General features: G+C 40.3%; 1 protein-coding gene across 5 annotated transcripts in view; it reads left to right on the forward strand.

Moving 5' to 3' along the window:
• The window catches only part of FGD4 (FYVE, RhoGEF and PH domain containing 4), a 103674-nt gene that overhangs the window by 71116 nt on the left and 12212 nt on the right, over positions 1–20346 (forward strand). For all 5 annotated transcript variants that reach the window (XM_081878889.1, XM_081878893.1, XM_081878891.1 and 2 more), the window contains exons 4-13: positions 2783–3260; positions 5967–6056; positions 7786–7931; positions 8822–8978; positions 10496–10634; positions 12110–12168; positions 13714–13860; positions 16528–16700; positions 19652–19682; positions 19962–20057. In XM_081878889.1, the coding sequence (XP_081735015.1) occupies positions 2783–3260; positions 5967–6056; positions 7786–7931; positions 8822–8978; positions 10496–10634; positions 12110–12168; positions 13714–13860; positions 16528–16700; positions 19652–19682; positions 19962–20057 (1516 nt within the window). The remainder of the gene's footprint in view (positions 1–2782; positions 3261–5966; positions 6057–7785; positions 7932–8821; positions 8979–10495; positions 10635–12109; positions 12169–13713; positions 13861–16527; positions 16701–19651; positions 19683–19961; positions 20058–20346) is intronic.

Below are 20346 nucleotides of genomic sequence, written 5' to 3' on the forward strand. Positions count from 1 at the left end.
AACAGTTATCCAGATTTGATTTCCCATGACAATGAGGATTGATTATTATATAAACAACACGGTTTCAGTTATGGCACCCATAACCATATTTAAAATACCAGAACAGTTACCAATATTTGTGAAGAGGGATTTCACAACTTAGATGTGGGTTATGTTCTGAGGATTGCGCCTAAAGCCAAAATTGTGTATAGTCAAAACACATTGGGTACAGTGGAAGGTGCAATTGCCAAAGTCTTTCCCTCTGGATGCCCGCCCCCTTTATATATAATTTTTGGTCAAGCTTGTAAAGCTGAATGCGCACAAGTTAAATGTGCATCAGTTGTGTGTTTACTGTGCAGTGGTACCTCGGTTTAAGAACAGCCCTGTTTACGAACGATTCGGTTTACGAACTCCGCAAAACCAGAAGTAGTGTCCCAGTTTGTGAACTTTACCTCGGTCTAAGAATGTAAGCCGAACGGTGGAAGGGCACCGGCAGCGGGAGGCCTCATTAGGGCAAGTGCGCCTTGGCTTAAGAACAGTTTCGGTTTAAGAACGGACTTCCAGAACGGATTAAGTTCGTAAACCGAGGTACCACTGTATATTATTATAGAAAGATTCAGAAACAGGATGCAGTACGATTTGTATCAGATTGTAAGTCTTAGTTTGTAAACTACTGTAAAAAAAACTATTCAAAAAGTAACTATAACAGAATTGCTTTTATAATATACTACTTCAATAACCCAGAATAGATTTTTAAATTTTACTGGGAATCCACTCCCAGGCACCAGTTCTTAAAGTTACAGTCCTTAAAACTAGTGTGAATATGAGTCATTCGGACCAGTATCCTCCCAACAGGACCAGTAGCCCTTTGGACCCTTAGCTTCTAAGCCATTTTATCCCCAGCCAGCTTGCTTAGGCAGCTAGCTGGGGATAAAAAGGTGACATGCCTTGCTTGCAGCATCTAATCTTCCCAGGTGGTCTCCCATCCAGGTACTGGCTTGCTTGGAGCAGAATGGCTGCAGGTACCAGCAACTGTGCCTTATGCATGCCACACACAAAAAAGCTGGCTGTGAGAAGAAGATGGTGGACCTGTGGAGGTGGGCTCTGTTCTGAAGTATGGAGTGTTGCTAGGTTATGCTAAAAAAAGAAGAGAGGTAGATTATGCACCTTGGTGGATAATCTTTGAGTGGATGCACCAGGTGCTAAAAATGAACCAAGGAAGAAAGCAAAGCATAGAAGTGTTCAGGGAGCTGCCAAAGTACACAGCAAAAACATTTCGTTTTTTAAAAAAATCCAGCTGAAGCGGTATGTTGAAGGAGGAAAAATGAGAGGTAAGCGTGGGCTTTTATGCGAGGTGGTAGGATTTCAAGGAAGAGAGCTGCAGTGAGGGAGTGAGCCCAGGTGCAAGGAAAGGGAACATGGCTGGTGTGGGAAGAGATAACACTCAAAATACTTTGGTGGAAAGGGGAAAGGTGATCCTTTCACAATGATCACTTTAAAATGGTTTACATGTTCGAAAAAGTGGGGAATAGAACATCAGTGGTGCATACACTCTCACTCTGAACAATCGCAATGGAATAAATAAAGTGGAGTTTGGAGGAATGGTGAAGACACGTGCCAAAGGAAAATAACAAAGCTTGGGCAAACATTAGGGCAAAGGTTGGGGCATTGCTACATTGGCAGTTTGTGTAATGTAGGGCTAGGAAACTTCAGTGCTCCAGGTGCTGTTGAACTCCAACTCCCATCAGTCCCAGCTATCACGGCCAGTGATCAGGGTTGATGTGAGTTGTAGTTGAGCAACATCTGCTTCTCTAACCCTGAATTTGAAAAAGTAGACTTTATGATGTTTGTTCTGTAACTATCGTCTCCCTTCACCCCACTTCTGACCCTGATGAAAAAATACAGAATAACAATGTAAGGTAAACAAACACTTATATGGGGAGAGGCCAGTACACAGTGGAAGAGCACACACTTTGTATGCAGAAGGTTCAAGGTTCAATCCTCGTCCTCTCCCATTAAAAGGGTTAGGTAACAGGTGCTGGGAAAGACATCGGCTTGAGACTTTGGAGACTCACTGCCTGACAGAGCAAACAATGCAAGGCTTTGTGTTCTTTTTCAATATATTCAGAATACTCCATAGAGAAAAATCCAAGAAAAATAATTCAGTGTTTCAGCAAGATCTATTGATATTTGTTTAATGTAGGTAGCAAGGAAACGTTGAAGTATACGGTGGGAAGAAGTGCAGTAAGGCTGCATTTCATGTCGAAGAATGTTGTGTTTTTAAAAGTCATATTTGTATGTGATGCAGCAAAGTAGAGGGTGGGATGATGCTTGGCTTCATTCCCAATATCATTTTCTCCAACCTGAGCTCTGATATGGGGAATCAGTTAGCTGGGAGAAGAGCAGTGGACGCAGGAAAAGTTCAGATTCTCTCACCTTTATTAGTTGTAGAAATCCCTGCCACTCTGTGTTTGCTTTGGCTGCACCCAGTCTTAAAAAACGCATGTGATGTAAGCCTTAGTAAGCAGCAAACAGCACTGACTGTAGTATGTTGACTTCAATGGGGTTTAGCCACAAGTTTTACCAAGCAAGTCCTAAGTAAGCGTGAATAGGATTGTAGCCATTCTTGGCCTCTGAAACAATGCTCACCATTCTCTGTGCAAATTTTTGACTCAACTTTGTTTAACATTGCTCTACTGATACTGCTTTTTTGTTTTTTGCAAAGAGGATAGGAAGGATCTTCTATTCACATAAATGGTTCATGTAATATGAATTAGTTTTTGCTGTCTTTTATTCTCTTTAGCCCATCCATTCCTAGTGAGCTGAAGAAAGAATCCTCTGTTCTAAACGTTGCTAAATCTCAAGGAAAGCATGGGCCAGCACCAGCACCTCAGCCAAAATTCCTCACCCAACACCCACTACAGAAGCAGGGATATAGTACAGATCACTCTCAGGATGTACAGAATCGCACAGCCAATGGAGAAGTAGCACAGAACCAGTTGGACTGCAGGGACAGCACATTGCCGGTTCATAATGCGAGCAGGGCCATTCAAAATGCATCATTTGACAGCAGCTTGGTAAATGGAGAACGAGAGAACATTAGTACAGACGCATTGCAAACTACAGCAGCCTGCAAAGGGCAAACAATCAATAGCTGTTGCCAGACTCCAAGTGTGAACACGTTATTTCCATCGGGAAAAGAAAGTGTAGAAATGATTACCAATACAAAGAACAAGCAGATTGAGGAGCACAATAAGCAAGACTCGCATGTGGAGACAAAGGTAAGGCAAGCAGTTTATAAAGAAATGTAGGCTATAAAAACAAAATGTACCTTCTGCATTATTGAAATGCATAGGCCATACAGACCATTTGTATTTGCATTCAAATCTGATAGCTGTTTCCCTAATGCTTTTTAAACCACTCTACAGCTTGAACAGTATATCAAAGGAACAAATAAATTCAACAATACACTTAATTAGACTGCCTTCAAACGACTGAAATTTTAAGTATCTCCCCCTTTTTAACATAGATACAATATACACACACCAACACAAAATCTATGTATCTTTTTTGCCAGTTTCTGTTGGAGACCACATTCCATTTATACGAGGCAGAAGCTCTGAAGGAATCAATATCATAGATGTAGATCAGAGAGGCAATACCAGTGGTATCTCTTTTATATGGAAGCCGTTGAGGGCGATTGCCTGGAGGGCTTTCCTGCAAAGGAAGGTTCTGGCTCTGAACACAGACTTCCTGATTGTGTGGACACTTCAGTCTACACAGTGTGGTCTCGGACACTGAAGGGCTTTTTCATTTAGCAGAATAGCTGGAACAGTTCTTTTTCTCTTTATGAGTGTCCTCATTAGTAAAACAAGCCAAATGCCAATGATTGCAGGAAGGACATCCCAGTTATGAAAAGGGTGTTGACAGTAATTTACAGGAAAAGGCAGAGACAACAGGGTGGTAGTACAAGAACATACAGGAAGTAAATTGGCACACACCTGGAGAAGGTAACGGAAGGAAGCCATTCAGTATGAGCCTTCTCACCTTCTGGATGATGAACTAATGTTATGATATGTGGCCTTTACATGTTGTAACACCCCAGTGGGAGCAGTTTTTCTGTGGGTTATTGCCATAGTTCAGCTGTAGCATTTAGTTTAATAGACTGTGACCTTATGGACAGGGTCATTCCTATGGGTCCTTTCCCTGGAATTCTCAGCGCACTGGGAAATGACACACCCATGGTCTCCCTCGGAGGGGCTACAATGGGTAATGGGCACCCAGCAGACGTAAGCAGCAAGGAGTGTTTGTACATTCTGTAATAGAAAAAGAGTAAAGCAGAAGAATGGCAGCTGCTGTGATATTCATTGTCCCATGCTGTGATATACTGCTGTGATTTGTACAGAGTATTAAAAAAAATAATCATAATAAGGTGGGCTTCTCCTTGGAGTTGAGTGTTCCCTAATCCTGGTCAGCACTCTTGAGTTCCTGGCCAGTTGCAGATCAATCAAATCCAGCTTTCAAAATGGACTAGAAACATAGGGAAAAAAAGGAGTGCTTTGGCAAGAACTAGAATCTCAGGATTTTTTTTTGGGGGGGGGGGGATTCAGCCCTGCAGTATCTCGACTCTTCCTAGGCAACGTCTGTCACTTGCTGGCTTCACTCCTTTACTGTATTTTTTTCCTGCCTGAAATGTATCCCCGATGACCCCTCTTCCAGTATTCTGCATATAGAATCCATGCTCCCTGTTTTTTGTTTAGTGAAATGCCAGGACTAATTTTAGACTTAATGTTCTGCTTTCACTTGATTGTTCCCTTTTTAAAAGTTTCCTTACACAACAAGCCATTATTTTTAAGGCGCTATTAGAATTAGGGAGAGTTTAGAGAATACTGTTTTTCCTATAGACCACCTCGCAATTAAAGTATTACATAACTTGTATAGAAAGAAAGAAAAAACAGAATTCATGACTTTTAGATATCCTACCCTTCTACCATGGGTAGAACAGGCTTATGCTGCTAAGTGCAGTGTTATTTAAACCTATGTGCTCTGGAATCTCATAATCTTATTCAACTGGCTAGTTTCCTTGCACAGCAGAGTACATACATACATACATACATACATACGTACTTTATTTTATTTGTATGCCATCTTTCCATAGTTAAAACCATGCTCAAGGCTGTTTACAACATGAAAAAATACATAATTGCAAACATAACAAAAGAAGTCATATAAAACATAGAAAAAATCACAACCGAATTAAACAATTTCCACATGACTCATAATAAGATCTAAAATAAAGATGCAAAAAGTTAATATCGGAAACAGAAGCAACACCCCCCCCCAAAACACACACACACACACACACACACACACACACACACACACACACACTTAAACAATTCCCCAACCCAAGAATCTGTTCAACAGCCTCAGTTAGTCAGGGCCCAACCCTCCCAGGCCTGGTGGGGAAAGGCCTGCAGGGCAGGAAGCAGGCCTTCCTGGATTCACAGGCAAAGACCATGTGTGCCGAGCCCCTAAGGAAGGGCTGGACTCCAAGATGTTGTGCCACAACTACATTAGCCAAAGCTAGGCTGGCCAGTGGATTGTGGGAGCTGTAGTCTAGCAACATCTGTAAGGCCATTGATTAGCCACTCCTGTCTTAATGCTTGAAAGCAGGATACAGCAGCACACCCAATGTTGCATCTAATGTGCTTGAAAGAAAAAGTATTCATAGAAAGTGCAATAATTACCGTAGAAGAATTTTGAAGGCTCCTCATGCCTGGTTAATATCTAAGCCAATGCAGCTGTCTTTAGTTTACCAATGTGGAGGCAGAGGTTCTTGGTTTCTCGCACTTTGGTCCTCTCAATTTTCTACGACTTGAATTGGGTGAAGGGGGAGAGAACCCTTGTTTGATAAATGCAAAAGCTGCAAAAATTCAGTAATTATATTGCAATTTCTTCATTCTGAAAATTGTCTGCATTTCCAGGAGACAAATGAACAGAAATGTTACAATATTGCCAATGAGCTTTTGCACACAGAAAGAGCTTACGTCTGCCGACTTGCTCTCTTGGATCAGGTAAGAGTGGGATTTCTTTCTTTCTTTCTTTCTTTCTTTCTTTCTTTCTTTCTTTCTTTCTTTCTTTCTTTCTTTCTTTCGTTTCTAGCTAATATAAGAGGAAACTCTTATATTAGCATGGGAAACCTGCTTTGACCACTATATCAACTTATTAAATCAACCAGTGGATGGCTTCAAAATAATCTTTGCATGTTTGCTTGCTTGTAGTTGTAGTTCCATCCTTTGTCTTTATGAATCTGCATGTATCTCCTACCGTCACACACACATTCTACACAATTTCTTTCTGTGTATCTTCTTCCCTTGCCCGCAGACCATGGTAACTGGGACTGCAGCAGTGATGTAGGAACATAGGAGTCAGATCACGAGTCCATCTCGTTCAGTATTGCCCCCAGTGACTGGTAGTGGCTCTCTAACAATTCAGATAGGTAACATTTCCAGACCTCCCTGGAGATGAACATGGGATCATTGCATGCAGAACGAATGATCCTCTATTGAGCTAAGGCCCTTCTCCACCCCACTATCTTTTAGCAATCTCAGAAAGCACCACCAACACCTTTAGAAAATCCTGAACTTATTGCTGTGTTTTAGATCTAGTGACATTAAGACATGCAAAATCAATTCTTTCCTTTGCTCAATAAAGGCTTGGTTCTTCACCCACCCTGCAGTTTGGCCAGGAAAAGCATATGGCATTGGTCACTACTGACATTTACAAATTACAAATGAAAAAAAAATCCATTTAAATTATGACTAATGAATTAATCGAAATGACTAGGAATTACTCATACCTCTGTTGGAATTATGGACTCTGTGGAGGTGGCACAGAAAAATATTCTGTTTGCCATGTAAATGTCACACAACCCACGAGCTTCTGATTCAATGTACTGTACTGGGTCTCTCCCCCCCCCCAATCTTGCAATAAAACACTTCTGTTCCCAGTGCCTCCACATTTTTCATCATATATTGCCTGTCTGCTGAGAGCGTTCCTCATCTTCACTCACTGCATGGTTAATTTACCTCCCTTTCATTGGATCATAGCTTCAGCTTTGTTCAAAGAGGCCCATTTTTCTTATGTGCGTTGGCTTATCCTGAATTTCCCATTTGAATATGAAACAGAGGAAGCTCTACGTAGCCACCTTTCTTGGAGCAGAAGCTTGACACCTCTTATTAGCTTTAAATTGCTTGCTGCTCAGGTTCTGTTGACTGCTAACATCTTACTACATCTGTTGGCTGCACTAATGCATGTGCAACTGCCTTCAGTTTTCTGAGAAATGACTTTGCTAACAAGTTAAGCAAATAATATGATTAAAAGGTGTAGGAAGCAAACAGACCTTCAATTAAAATTCATACTAGAATCCTACAGCCAAAGATTCAGCTGGCAGGTTCAAGTCAGCATAACGAGCCTTACCCCCTCAAGCCCTTTGCCCCTTGGCAGCAGAAAAGGAGAAACAAATGAGATGCAGCAGACTGCCTAGAATCTTAACTAGTAAAATGTTGACTTGAAGATCATTCTGTTTGCTTCATTTTGCTGCTGCTTCTTTTTTTGCAAGGAAGTGTGATTACTGGCAAGATAGTTCTGGTGGTATTGTGAAAGAGGAAGGAGGTCGTTATAATAAACGGACATTTTTACCTGCAAATTGGCTGAAAACTTTTCTTTGGCCTGTGCCTATTTTATTTGCCCAGGAATGCATGTTTTGTGGCTGACTCTCTTTCCCCTTCTTATCCATTGCAGGAGTTTTATTGTAAATTGATGGATGAAGCTAACAGGGGCTCATTTCCTGCTGAAGTTGTTAATAAAATATTTTCCAATATTTCATCCATTAATCAGTTTCACAGTCAATTCTTGCTGCCAGAGCTTGAGAAAAGAATGCAAGAATGGTAAGCAGTGCAGATTATTGGGAGATAGTACTTTGTGAAAGACTATGTAAATGTTATCTGTGCCTGTAGGAGGGTCTATGATTCTATTATAAATTGGCAAGTTGTTTTTGTAGTATTGGGATCCATAATAGTCTTGAAATGTCAGAGAACACAGAATGATTCCCCATGAATTGTCCAGAAATGTATAAGATCGGCATAGGCAAACTCGGTCCTCCAGATGTTTTGGGACTACAATTCCCATCATCCTTGACCACTGGTCCTGTTAGCTAGGGATGATGGGAGTTGTAGTCCCAAAACATCTGGAGGGCCAAGTTTGCTTATGCCTGGTATAAGATATATTTAACCTCTTCCTTAAAACAGGTATTCTAAATACACAACCACACTTAACATTTATTCAAAAATACTGGGTGTCACAAGCCAGAGGAGCATCAAGAGAGATGAACCATGCATTTAGAAAACTGGCAGCTATACATGATCTAAGTAATACAGTTCCAGCTTTTGCAGCCTACCTTGGGAGGGAAAGAATATTTTCCTTTCTCATTGTTTGTCAACTCTGAAAATGAAAGTTCCAGTACTGGAATAAATTATTGGAGGAGGATTTTATATTAATAGGTGAGCTGCAGTGTTTATTTGGTAGGGTTATTAGAGGTGCTTCACACATGGTTTTTTCTTAGGGTTACTTGACAAAGCTGTGAGTTAGAGACATAATTTGTTTGTTTACGTAGTTTATGGAATACTTTTTTAAAAAAAAAGTCAATCACACAATCACAAGGTAGTTATCAAGCAGAATAAACTAAAAGATACATATTTGACAGAATTGAGGTGCCCATAGTACATATTGTCTGACCTCCCATGTTTATCTCTATAACTGCTTTCTTTTGCCTGTCCAGGGACACAAACCCCAGGATCAGTGACATCCTACAGAAGCTAGCTCCTTTCCTCAAAATGTATGGGGAGTATGTGAAGAATTTTGACAACGCAATGGAACTGGTGAAAACGTGGACTGAGCGATCACCTGTCTTCAAATGTATTATCCAAGAAATTCAGGTAGTGTGTGTGCGTTTGTATGTGTGACATGCTAAATTTCTTGGCAGTCAAGATTGTGACTGCGGCACTTTTGTTTCATTGCTTGATAATAGTGTATTGGTTGAACAAAACGGGTGCTTTGAGGGCACATGGAGTTCCAGATGTGAGAGGCTTGCACTCTTACCCTTTTATTTATGTGAGTTATCCATGCATGTAATGGTGAACTTACGTAACCGAGTGGGAGCAACCTGTCAGTAGATAATGAGCATGTGCTTACCTGTGTGATATTCCATGTGTGAATTGGAACCCACCCCAGGCTTCTTTAAGGAAATAGTATTATGCACCATTTGGTTTACTCTGCTTATCTCTTATACCTACATTGTGGACTAAATAAGTATTTATATTGGAATACTTATTATGCATTTATCGTATAGAACTTCATAGTTGTATATGAAGTTGAGAGGAGGGAGAAGGAGTGTACCTCTGGCTTGTATCTGTGTGTGCTGATAGAGGTGTCCGAAATTCAGTACATATCTATTCAGCATTTTATCCTTTGAACTTTAGGAAACAAATGGGGAATGTCAGAAAGCTTTTTACATTTGTCTGGTAAACAACTGACTTCCATTTTTCTGGTTAAAAGAGGACATTTACTATGCCTTGTTGGTAAAACAATCTGAAGTAACGCCAACAAGTGTACCTTATGGTCAGTTTTCAACCCATTCACTCTTATTTCTGTAACATTCATCTTAACACCAACATATAATCAGTTTTTGTTGAGCGGCCTTACTACCTGAAGAATGGCTTGACGTTCCTGTAATCAAAGTGCAATTATCTGAAATTCTTCCATGGGTCAGCTAATGTCTCAGCAATAGTTATCTGTTGAAGAATATTTTGCAGTTGTTTGATTTGAATCTAGCCCCTCACCCTGCCCCATGGCAAAGATAGCCAAGTTTGAGGTAGTAAGCTAGTCTGGGGCAGCACAATGCAAGTTTGTACACACACACATACACACGGACGGACGGACGGACTTCAGAAAGCATAGTATTCTTTTTCTCAAAGAATGAGAAAATTATATCTCACTTCCCTCAGCCCATCATACACATGGAGCTGGGAGTGGTGTGAAGGAGAAGAAAACCTGGAATTTCTGTTGCACAAGTAGGATGCTTCAATTGTATATCACCCAATGTTTGAATTCTGTTATCAAAACAATATTTTAAAACTACTTTTATATGACTATGTTTTCTTTTGATATTCTTTTGGGTTTAGAATAGATAACAAAGAGTGGGAAGTATAAAGTCTGTTTACAGATAGTATAAAGGGTTTAAATTATTTAATGACAGCAACACATTTAGCTGAGGATTTCATTTAATAATCAACTTTCTGAATTATTAAATAAAATCCCTGGATGAAATATATTGCTTTCATTTGCCAATATCACTAAGAGAGTGTTACTGAAATAAAGTATTTTTAACGGATGCAGAGTGCAAGAGATGCATTTCTGGACCCTCAGTTTCAATACAAGTATGTTGTCCTTTTAGAAGCAGAAAGTCTGTGGAAATCTCACCTTGCAACATCACATGCTGGAACCAGTGCAGCGCATTCCAAGATACGAGATGCTTCTGAAGGACTATCTAAGAAAATTGCCTCAAGACTCTCTAGACTGGAAGGATGCTGAAAGTAAATACATTTGTGTGGGTTATATATTCAGCATCACACAGTAAATCTGTAAAAGGGGGGGGGGGATGGACCATTAATATTTCAGAACTATCCCAAGAAAAGGAAACAAAGAACAGCACTTCACAAGAAGCAATTTGTTTAAATACCATTTTATTTATTTATTTATTTACTAAATGTATTTTACTAAATTTATTATATCCCCTTTGTTCAGACTTTCTGGACAAATGAAAATATGCTGTGTTTTCAGAATTTCCTTTCTGGAAAGGAGTGCAGATTCTGAACGCACAAACAACACAATTCAAAGCTGATTAGCAAGAGATTTGGGACAGACAAAAGGAATTAATCCTTGACGCAGCACATAATTAATTTGTAGAATTTGGTGCCACAAGATGCGGTGGTGGCCTCTAGTTTAGAGGGCTTAAAATGAGATTAGGAAAATTGATGGAGTGCAAATCTCTCACTGGCTATTGGTCTTCATGGCACCAGCTTCAGAGGCAGCATGCCACTCGATAGCCCTTACTGGGGAATGGCAACAGGAGATGGTTGGCTTCCCAAAGGAATCTGGTTCTTTGCTGTAGAACAGTGGTGACCAAACTTGGCCCTCCAGCTGTTTTGGGACCACAGTTCCCATCATCCCTGACCACTGGTCCTGTTAGCTAGGGATGATGGGAGTTGTAGTCCAACAACAGCTGGAGGGCCAAGTTTGGCCACCACTGCTGTAGAAAATAGGATGTTGAAGTAGATCAGGGGTCCCTGATCTGTTTGGGCATAGGGGCACATTTGGAAATGCAATAAATGCAAAATACACATTTCATAGACGGAAAGCTAGAGGTGCTCAGGACCCCACCACCGCTACACAAGCAACGGGGGCAGGGGTGGGGATAATACACCTTAAGCAAAGCCTTTTACTGGGTTCTAGATATTTCTTTAGTTGTGGGAAGATGAGCAAAGATGTCATTCTCATAAGGATTTTGTTTTGAGGTGGCTAGAGGGGCAGATAGCAATTTGAACTGACTGCTAGTTTGTAGTTTCTAGTCCTAAAGCACTGTTCCACACAGAACTTATTTCATATGCTTCATTCTAACAAAAGATATATTACCAAACCTGTGTCTGTTTTATACCTAGGGACTAAGGTACCTATATCAACTTCACAAAGTCTTTTTTTTTTTTTTTTTTTTTTTTTTTTTTTTTTACTTCTCCAAGTTTTGATGTTATCTACTTTAAGTTCACATAAGTCTAAGGAAACTTATTGGACTGAGGGCACAATCCTATACATGTCTACTCATAAGTAAGTCTCATTGAGTTCTGTGGGACTTGCTCCCAGTAAGTATGTAAAGGATTACAGCCTGAATCTTGTAATTCATTATAATTTGTTGGCAATAAAAAAGTGAAACATGCAAGTTAGCATTTGAAGCCATTGTTTATGTATCATAGTAATAGTAATTAACCTTCGGGGGGTCATTTTTCTCTTATAGAATCCTTGGAAATAATATCTACAGCAGCAAGTCACTCTAATAGCGCCATCCGAAAAATGGTGAGTGACTTCTGTGAGATTTTTTCCTTTGCATAATCCACATCAGGAGATAAAACAGGCAATTTGGCGGGTGTCTAAGTAGGAAAGATTGCAATTAAGCCTTTTATATTCGCTTTTTCAAAGTCTCGTTCAACCATTTTAAGGTAACTTACCGTATTTTTTGCTCTATAAGACTCACTGTTTCCCTCCTAAAAAGTAAGGGGAAATGTGTGTGCGTCTTATGGAGCGAATGCAGGCTGCGCAGCTATCCCAGAAGCCAGAACAGCGAGAGGAATTGCTGCTTTCACTGCACAGCGATCTCTCTTGCTGTTCTGGCCTCTGAGATTCAGAATATTTTTTTCCTTGGTTTTCCTCCTCCAAAAACTAGGTGCGTCTTGTGGTCTGGTGCGTCTCATAGAGCGAAAAATACGGTAAATGGAAAGGTAGGGCTGTCACATGCTTGGAAAAAACCCTTATTCAATTATATGTATTAGATTCTGATTAAATCTGTATGAATAAATGCAGTTTTGGGGAAAGTACACTCCTCACCTTAAAGCAAGGAATGTGTATGTTTCACAGCAGGTATTATATCATAAGATGTAATTTACATTGGGGGATACTTCTAAGATGACAGTTGTCATATGTAGCTTTTAAGGGCTTACCTTAGAATATTTTTAAAAGCATTGCCAATTAATTGGAGTCACTGTTTTGGTCATTAGTTTTTAAAAATGCATTGTTCTAATAAATTAGTGGCTAAATATTGCAGCTCTGTTATCAAGCGATTCAAGTGTTTTACTGGATGAAGCTTGTTACATTTATCTCCCACCTTTCATCCAAGGAGCTCAGAGCAGCATACATGGTCCTCCCCTTCCCATTTTATCCTCACAATATCCCTGTGAGATAAGTTAGACCAGGGGTCAGCAAACTTTTTCAGCAGGGGGCCAGTCCACTGTCCCTCAGACAGTGAATGAACGAATTCCTATGCCCCACAAATTACCAAGAGATGAATTTTAAATAAAAGGACACATTCTACTCATGTAAAAACACGCTGATTCCCGGACCATCCGCGGGCCAGATTGAGAAGGCGATTGGGCTGGATCCGGCCCCCGGGCCTTAGTTTGCCTACCCATGAGTTAGACTGAGAAAGAATGATTGACTGAAGGTCACCCATTGAGCTTGTATGGCTGAGTTGGTGAATTTGAACCTAGATTCCGCCCATCTTATCTGGATGCTCCTGTCACTACACCACACTTGCTCCCAAGTTCCTTTCTTGTCCACTCATTGAATATAGTATCTTTTGAGGATGTTTATTGATGGGATTTTTCTCTTAGCAAGCATAGATGTACAAATATTTTATTGGGAAAGTCATGTTGTTGCAAGAGATGTTCATAATTGCAAGCCGTTTCCTAATTTTTATTGTAGCAATGCCACCAATCATTTTCATAGAGGACAGCTCTTGCTATAACAGTTGCATGTTTTTGTTCTTAACGATTTAACCTTTTTCATTAAAAAAAATTAACAAGTGGCGTGCTCTAACGGTTGTCGCATTTTGTTTTGATGGAAAAGGAAAACTTAAAGAAGTTGTTGGAGGTTTATGAAATGTTAGGAGAAGAAGAAGACATTGTCAATCCTTCAAATGAACTCATAAAAGAAGGACAAATACTTAAACTTGCTGCTCGTAATACATCTGCCCAAGAAAGATACCTTTTCTTAGTGAGTATTTCTTTCTTACACCCCACTTAATTTTAGCCTGTGCATAACATTTCTAAATCTGATCTTTTGGTGGATCTTCTATTTTGTTGGTTTGGTGCAGACATAATACTGGCTCTCTGGAAAAAAAATTATCCTTGCAAACTAGCATGCCTTCATCCTGTACAAATTCCCTCCTCTTATCCCTTTATTTGTCTTAACCATTGTTTAGTGTTGCATCTGAATTAATGTTAATGAGGTTCTCTCTTAACCACTCCTAGCAAACTTTGAAACTATGAGTAAGCATAACAATGGCTTGTGTTGGTGCAATTGTAGCACTAAACCATTATTAAGTCTGAAAACACAAGGATTGAATTCTTTTTGGGAAAGGAGCCTCCCAATTTGCAGACTGGATTGATGGGAGTATTTCTACTGCCTCAGTGAATTTGGCTGAGGAGGCACAATACATTTATTATTTTTTACCTTGCTGGTGAAGCTCAAGCACCTTCTGTTACTGCTAGCAACACATTTCCACCCATTAAATGGGCAGGTTTTTTCCTCTCCCTTGTAAACGGGGAGGTGCATTTTTACATATATATTTTCTGGCCCTCCTCCTCCTAATGGGCATATTTATTAATTCCGCTTCAAGCAGGTATGAAGGATATGCATGTTTAAAGCCTGCATGAGGAAAAAACTTCACTTATACTCCATTTAAGCTTTAGATGACACAGATGTGGATTAAACCATCAAAGTGATCCTGGAGAATCCTTATGTATACTTAATCTGCCCTCAGCCTAATCCATAATGAGTCCTTCCTTGCAAGCCATTTTATAGTATGCTCAAGAGATAAAAAGAGAGAGCTTCAAGTCAGTGTAACAGAATCCCAGGCCCCTTACATACACCAACCCACTAAAGTAATTTATCTATGAAATGTCCTTTCAGTGAGCTGCTGGTTTGTTTGATCATTAATAACCGAATATGTTAATAGTTTTAATTCCAGCAAGCAAGCATAATTCTGAGGCCTGTTTTATATGTTAATCCATGCAACATGAAGAAAATCTGAAATGTGAGGAATAGCCCTCTCTTCCCCCCCCCCCAGTGTCAATGTAGTTGTCAAAAAGTCATCCGTTTTGGGAAGTTCAAGTCGGCACAGAATATTACCCTCTATTAAAATACATGCCAGCTACTTAATAAACTAGTGTTTGCAACTTGCATTCATTGCAGCATTGGTTTTTAGAAGTATGTGGAACGGTAGGGTACAAATAAACTAGCTTTTCTTTTGAATCCTTGGAAGTAGTTAGATTTCATTACCAGTGGTTTCAACAATACATATGAAGATTGCATTAATAATAATAATAATAATAATAATAATAATAATAATTTATTATTTATACCCCGCCCATCTGGTTGAGTTTTCCCCAGCCACTCTGGGCGGCTTCCAATCGAGTGTTAAAAACAATACAGCATTAAATATTAAAAACTTCCCTAAAATTTATAACTGTAGATGGGCTAGGCTTCTAAAAAAATTAAGTTGGCGATTCAATAAGCCTTTATGGAGAAGTGCTGTATACAACAATTTAACCCTATAATGTTTTGCCATGCTGGAAACATATGTTATCGTGTTTGCTTTACTCCCCCCCCCCCCCGCTACCCAGCTGCTTCCTGCCTTAACTGCTGCTACTACTGTCTTCTCTTGCTCTGGTGGGGCAATTGCTGCCATGTCGTGCAACGTGAATGTGTGCAAATACATTGCTCATAAACACAGCTGACTGGATAAATTGCTGTGCATAGCAGGGAGTTGTGGCATTTTGTGGAACAGAGACAGCCAGCAAGAGCAGCAATAATGGCAGCAGCAGCAGCAGCAGCAGCAGCAAACGCCATCTTGCTCTGCCTTTTGCTTTAGGAAGTCACCTACACTTACCTAGCTGTACAATAGCTCTTCCAAACACTTTTGCCCACTGCTGATTGATGCTGAGAGCTTAATAACATCTTAAAAACTCAGTCCCAAACAATGAAGATTTCAAATTAATTGATGGAACAGTGATCAACCAAGTGTGCATTTGGCTGTCCTTAATAGGTCAAAGTTACTGTGTGGCAGGCTTCTTTCTGCAATAAATACACATGGGTACCTCATTTATTTTGCACATTCCTCATGCCTTCCTTTGGGGTTGCCCATCTGTGTGAATGTGTGTTTACCTTCATTCTTGAGTGCTGACTACATGCTTCAAGCGCGGGAAGAGCACAACACTTTCTGAACTCTGTATTAGCTTCCTACCCTTTCTGAACTCTGAACTCTGAATTAGCTTCCTACCCCCACATCTCTCCTCCCTTACATTTTAAATGTAAGCAGTTTTTGAAATGCAAAAGACATAGCAGAAGGCGGCAGCTATAATATGAGTGTTTGATGTAATTTGTAACAAGTTCCTCTAATTTAGTACATTGGAAAATTTAGCATTTCTTTCTGAAAGCATATTGAACGTTGTGCTTACTGTGTGGAATATGGTGAACACTGTGAGATGTTTGACCTTATTATTGATAACTTGACCGAACTCCTCTATACCACACTTCTGAACATTCCTTTTTTGTTGTGTATGCTGTTTAAGCTTCTCTACCTTTTTCAAGTCTTTTATGCAAGAGAGGTTTGTCTTTGTGGCAGCTAACATCGGTTGATGTGGCTTGTGCTTTTTGCAGTTCAACAACAGATTGCTATACTGTGTCCCCAAATTCAGCTTGGTGGGATCTAAGTTCACAGTTCGGACAAGAGTTGGCATTGATGGTATGAAAATCGTGGAAACGCACAATGAAGAATACCCACACACATTCCAAGTCTCTGGGAAAGAGCGAACTTTGGAATTGCAGGCCAGGTAAAGCAAGATGAAAATTTGAGGTTATTATAGTGGTACTTAATCTTTGGCAATCACTCGTAAGCCGAGTAAGATTGTCTTCCATAAACACGGTTTTAACAATGAGTCTGTAAGTGACTGTGGAGGCCAATTCTGGATCCACACATCCTTCCGCAGTGGGGACATTGGTTTCCGGGCGGGAGTTGATAATGGTGTGGATTTGCCAAGTGTGCCTTCCTCTTAGCACTTTTCTCCCTTGCGTCCTGAGTTCGAGTGTCTTCAAAGCCCATGACACCTTTGGTAAAGGCTGTTCTCCAACTGGAGCGCTCACAGACCAGTGTTTCCCAGTTGTCAGTGTTTATGCTACATTTTACTTAATAGATACATGTTAAAGTGGTAAGGCCCACGTGGAAAGGTATTTACAACTTGGGCTACAATCATTTTGCACCTGGAATGCATGGATTTTCTTCCAACTCCTCGATCAACCATATCCTTAACCTTGGTGAACCACAGGCTGAGAGGAAGATGCAATTTTATTAAGCTGCCTCCAGGGTAGTAGTTCTGATTATGCTTGCATACTAGCTGAAGCACCTAAGGGAAGGCAAAACTGCCCCTCTCAGGTCACTGTCCAATCTATGGGGTGATGATAATCTCTGATGTCTCCAGTGCTGAGAATATCAAAGGGCATCTAGGATATTCTCACTTTGGGAGATAGAAAAGCAGCTGTGAGAAAATGTTCCCTTGTAGACTGATGGAAATATTGAACCAAGCCATACTCAGAGTAGACCCATTAAGGGTCCATCCCATTCCAATTTTTAGAGGCGCTTGAATGAAAATGTGATCGTCTGTTCATCACATTAGCCTAGCCCGCTTTCCCTCCCTCCACATTCAGTATATTAATAAGTGATAATATTAATCTTCCCCATCCCATAAAATGTGCATTAGCTCTGATGCAAAGCTTAGCTTGCCCAGAGGATTTTCTTTACCAGAAAAGCCTGTGTACATGCTTTCTGATTGCCACTAGAATGCACAATTATGTTGGTGGTCAGTAAGGTTCACTTCATTATAGAACGTTGCTTCCTGTTACGCTCATGATGCAGATACTTTCTTTATTGTTCATTTAGTGTTTGGTAAGATCAGCCGCATTTTTTCAGGCAGATGTGAGAAGGTGAACAGTAAATCAGTATTGTGGGTCTCAAAAGAAGCAGTAAAAGCTCCACCTCTTAGATTTTCCCAACTTGCTGCATTTTACAAGGCTTAAAACAATATAATACAATGGTACCTTGAGTTACAAACGCCTCAGGTTACAAACGCTTCAGGTTGCAAACTCTGCTAACCTGGAAGAGTTACCTCAAGTTGAGAACTTTGCCCCAGGATGAGAACGGAAATCGTGTGCCAGTGGCGCAGCGGCAGCAAGAGGCCCCATTAAGGAAAGCATGCCTCTAGTTAAGAACAGTTTCAGGTTAAGAACGGACCTCCGGAATGAATTAAGTTCATAACTAGAGGTACCACTCTACAAGAAGAAAAACTGCAAAGACTGTGTTGCAGCTGTTCTTCATAAACAGGTGTTTTGACCTGCTCTACTATTACCCTATCTATATGAACAGAAAAAGTGGAAGCAGGCTTCACAATCCCCTGCCTTTCTCCATCTTAAGGTAAAGGTAAAGGGACCCCTGACCATTAGGTCCAGTCGTGGCCGACTCTGGGGTTGCGGCACTCATCTCGCTTTACTGGCCGAGGGAGCTTCCAGGTCATGTGGCCAGCATGACTAAGCCGCTACTGGCGAACCAGAGCAGCGCACGGAAACGCCGTTTACCTTCCTGCCGGAGCAGTACCTATTTATCTACTTGCACTTTGACGTGCTTTCGAACTGCTAAGTTGGCAGGAGCAGGGACCAAGCAACGGGAGCTCACCCCGTCGTGGGGATTCAAACCGCCGACCTTCTGATCGGCAAGTCCTAGGCTCTGCTTTAACCCACAGCACCACCCGCGTCCCTTATCCATCTTACTTTGCTTTAAATCAGACAGGAAATACCCATGATTATAAGGGTGCAAGATCTCTCCTATTGCTGGAATTTGAAACCACTGGAGCAATAATTTTCAAATTGTGCAAGGGCGCATTAGAATGCCCCAAAAGAACTGCTAGTGCGTCACGAGAGATTTAAGTAAGTAGAAGGAATTGCATAACTCCAGTCTCCCCAAAGATACAGAGGAGTAGGGAAATAATCTTCTGAGCTTCTTCCCTGGTGATGGATTTTAACGGCAATTTTAATATTGGGGGGGGGGGAGCCACCCTTCGGTTGCTTGTTAGAACTCTCTATTCCTATACATCTTGTACACCTTGTGTGCACACTTTTGTGTTTAGATATTTTTTTTATTAAGTAAGTTTATGTAGCTGCCCCATGACATCAATTCTTTGGGTGGCTCACAAAACTATTTTTAGATAGACTTCAAATTGGGCAGTAAAATATTTGTGTGGAGTCACAGATATGATTTATTTGGGAATGTTTTCCTCTTTACTTTTTGTAGGGTGAAGGGAAGGAAATTATGAAAGATGGGAGAAATCCACCTCTAATTATAACTGAATGATTTGTGAATGTTGGAAAGAGTTTCTGTTTGTGTGTTCTATACATACATTACGACTGGGTGCAATCATTTGACCATTTCCTTACCACTATGTATTGTGGGATGGGGGGAGAGACAGGAGGCTACTGCTAATAATGCCATCGTGATTCATAATTAAAATTTCATTTGAAATAATCCTGCGCAGCGTTTGAATACAGGATGCTAAGCTTTTGTTTTAATGGGGCATTTTCAGTACAGTATTCTCACTTAAGCCTTCTGTGTTCAGATTTACATCGCAGGCAAGTCAAAGTAATAGGTGCCTTCAATAAACAGAAATTGATTTGACTCTAGCTAATTAATGTTTCCTGAACTTGCTTTTAACTGTTATGTCCCAACTGTTTCCTGTAGTTCTGAACAAGATAAAGAAGAATGGATAAAGGTAAATGTGATTTTTTTTAAAAAAAAATTATGCCACAATAAGTTTGCTAGTTGTTAGAAAGGATTTTGTATTTGCTGCAACAACCTAAGACTGCTGCCGCTTTGGAATCTGCCTTATTTTTGTGCTTCCTTTAAACTAAAACTTTTAATGCTTATTCCTTTTTAAAATTAACGAATATGCTAGCTATAAATCAAGCGTGCTGTGTGACCTCCTTTGTTTTGTCATTAAATTGGTTAGATTTGAAGTTTTAGTAGTTCTGACCCATGCTATTCATTTCAGGCTCTCCAGAATACTATAGATGCTTTTCAGCAAAGGAATGAAACATTCAGAACTGCTATTGCAAAAGAATATGAGGACACACCTATTGAAGTTTCTGTAAGTGGGCACCCATAACGTTTTGATAGGGTATGTCTGAAGCTGCTGATGTGAAAATTGCACCTGAAAATGCTGGGAATGGCTTTTGAAAGTGAGGCCTCATACTTAGCTTTGTCCCAGTTAGGTTTCCACTTTGAGGCCTGCGTACACGCTGTACCTTTAAAGCACATTCAAAGCAACTTTCTTTCCCACAAAGAATTCTGGACATTGTAGTTTGTCCCTTACAGAGGTACAGTTTCCAACAACCCTTAACAAACTGCAGTGCCCAGAATTGTTTGAGTGTAAAAAT

Source organism: Podarcis erhardii, assembly GCF_964252035.2.
Source record: "Podarcis erhardii genome assembly, chromosome: 10".
NCBI classification, from domain to species: domain Eukaryota; kingdom Metazoa; phylum Chordata; class Lepidosauria; order Squamata; family Lacertidae; genus Podarcis; species Podarcis erhardii.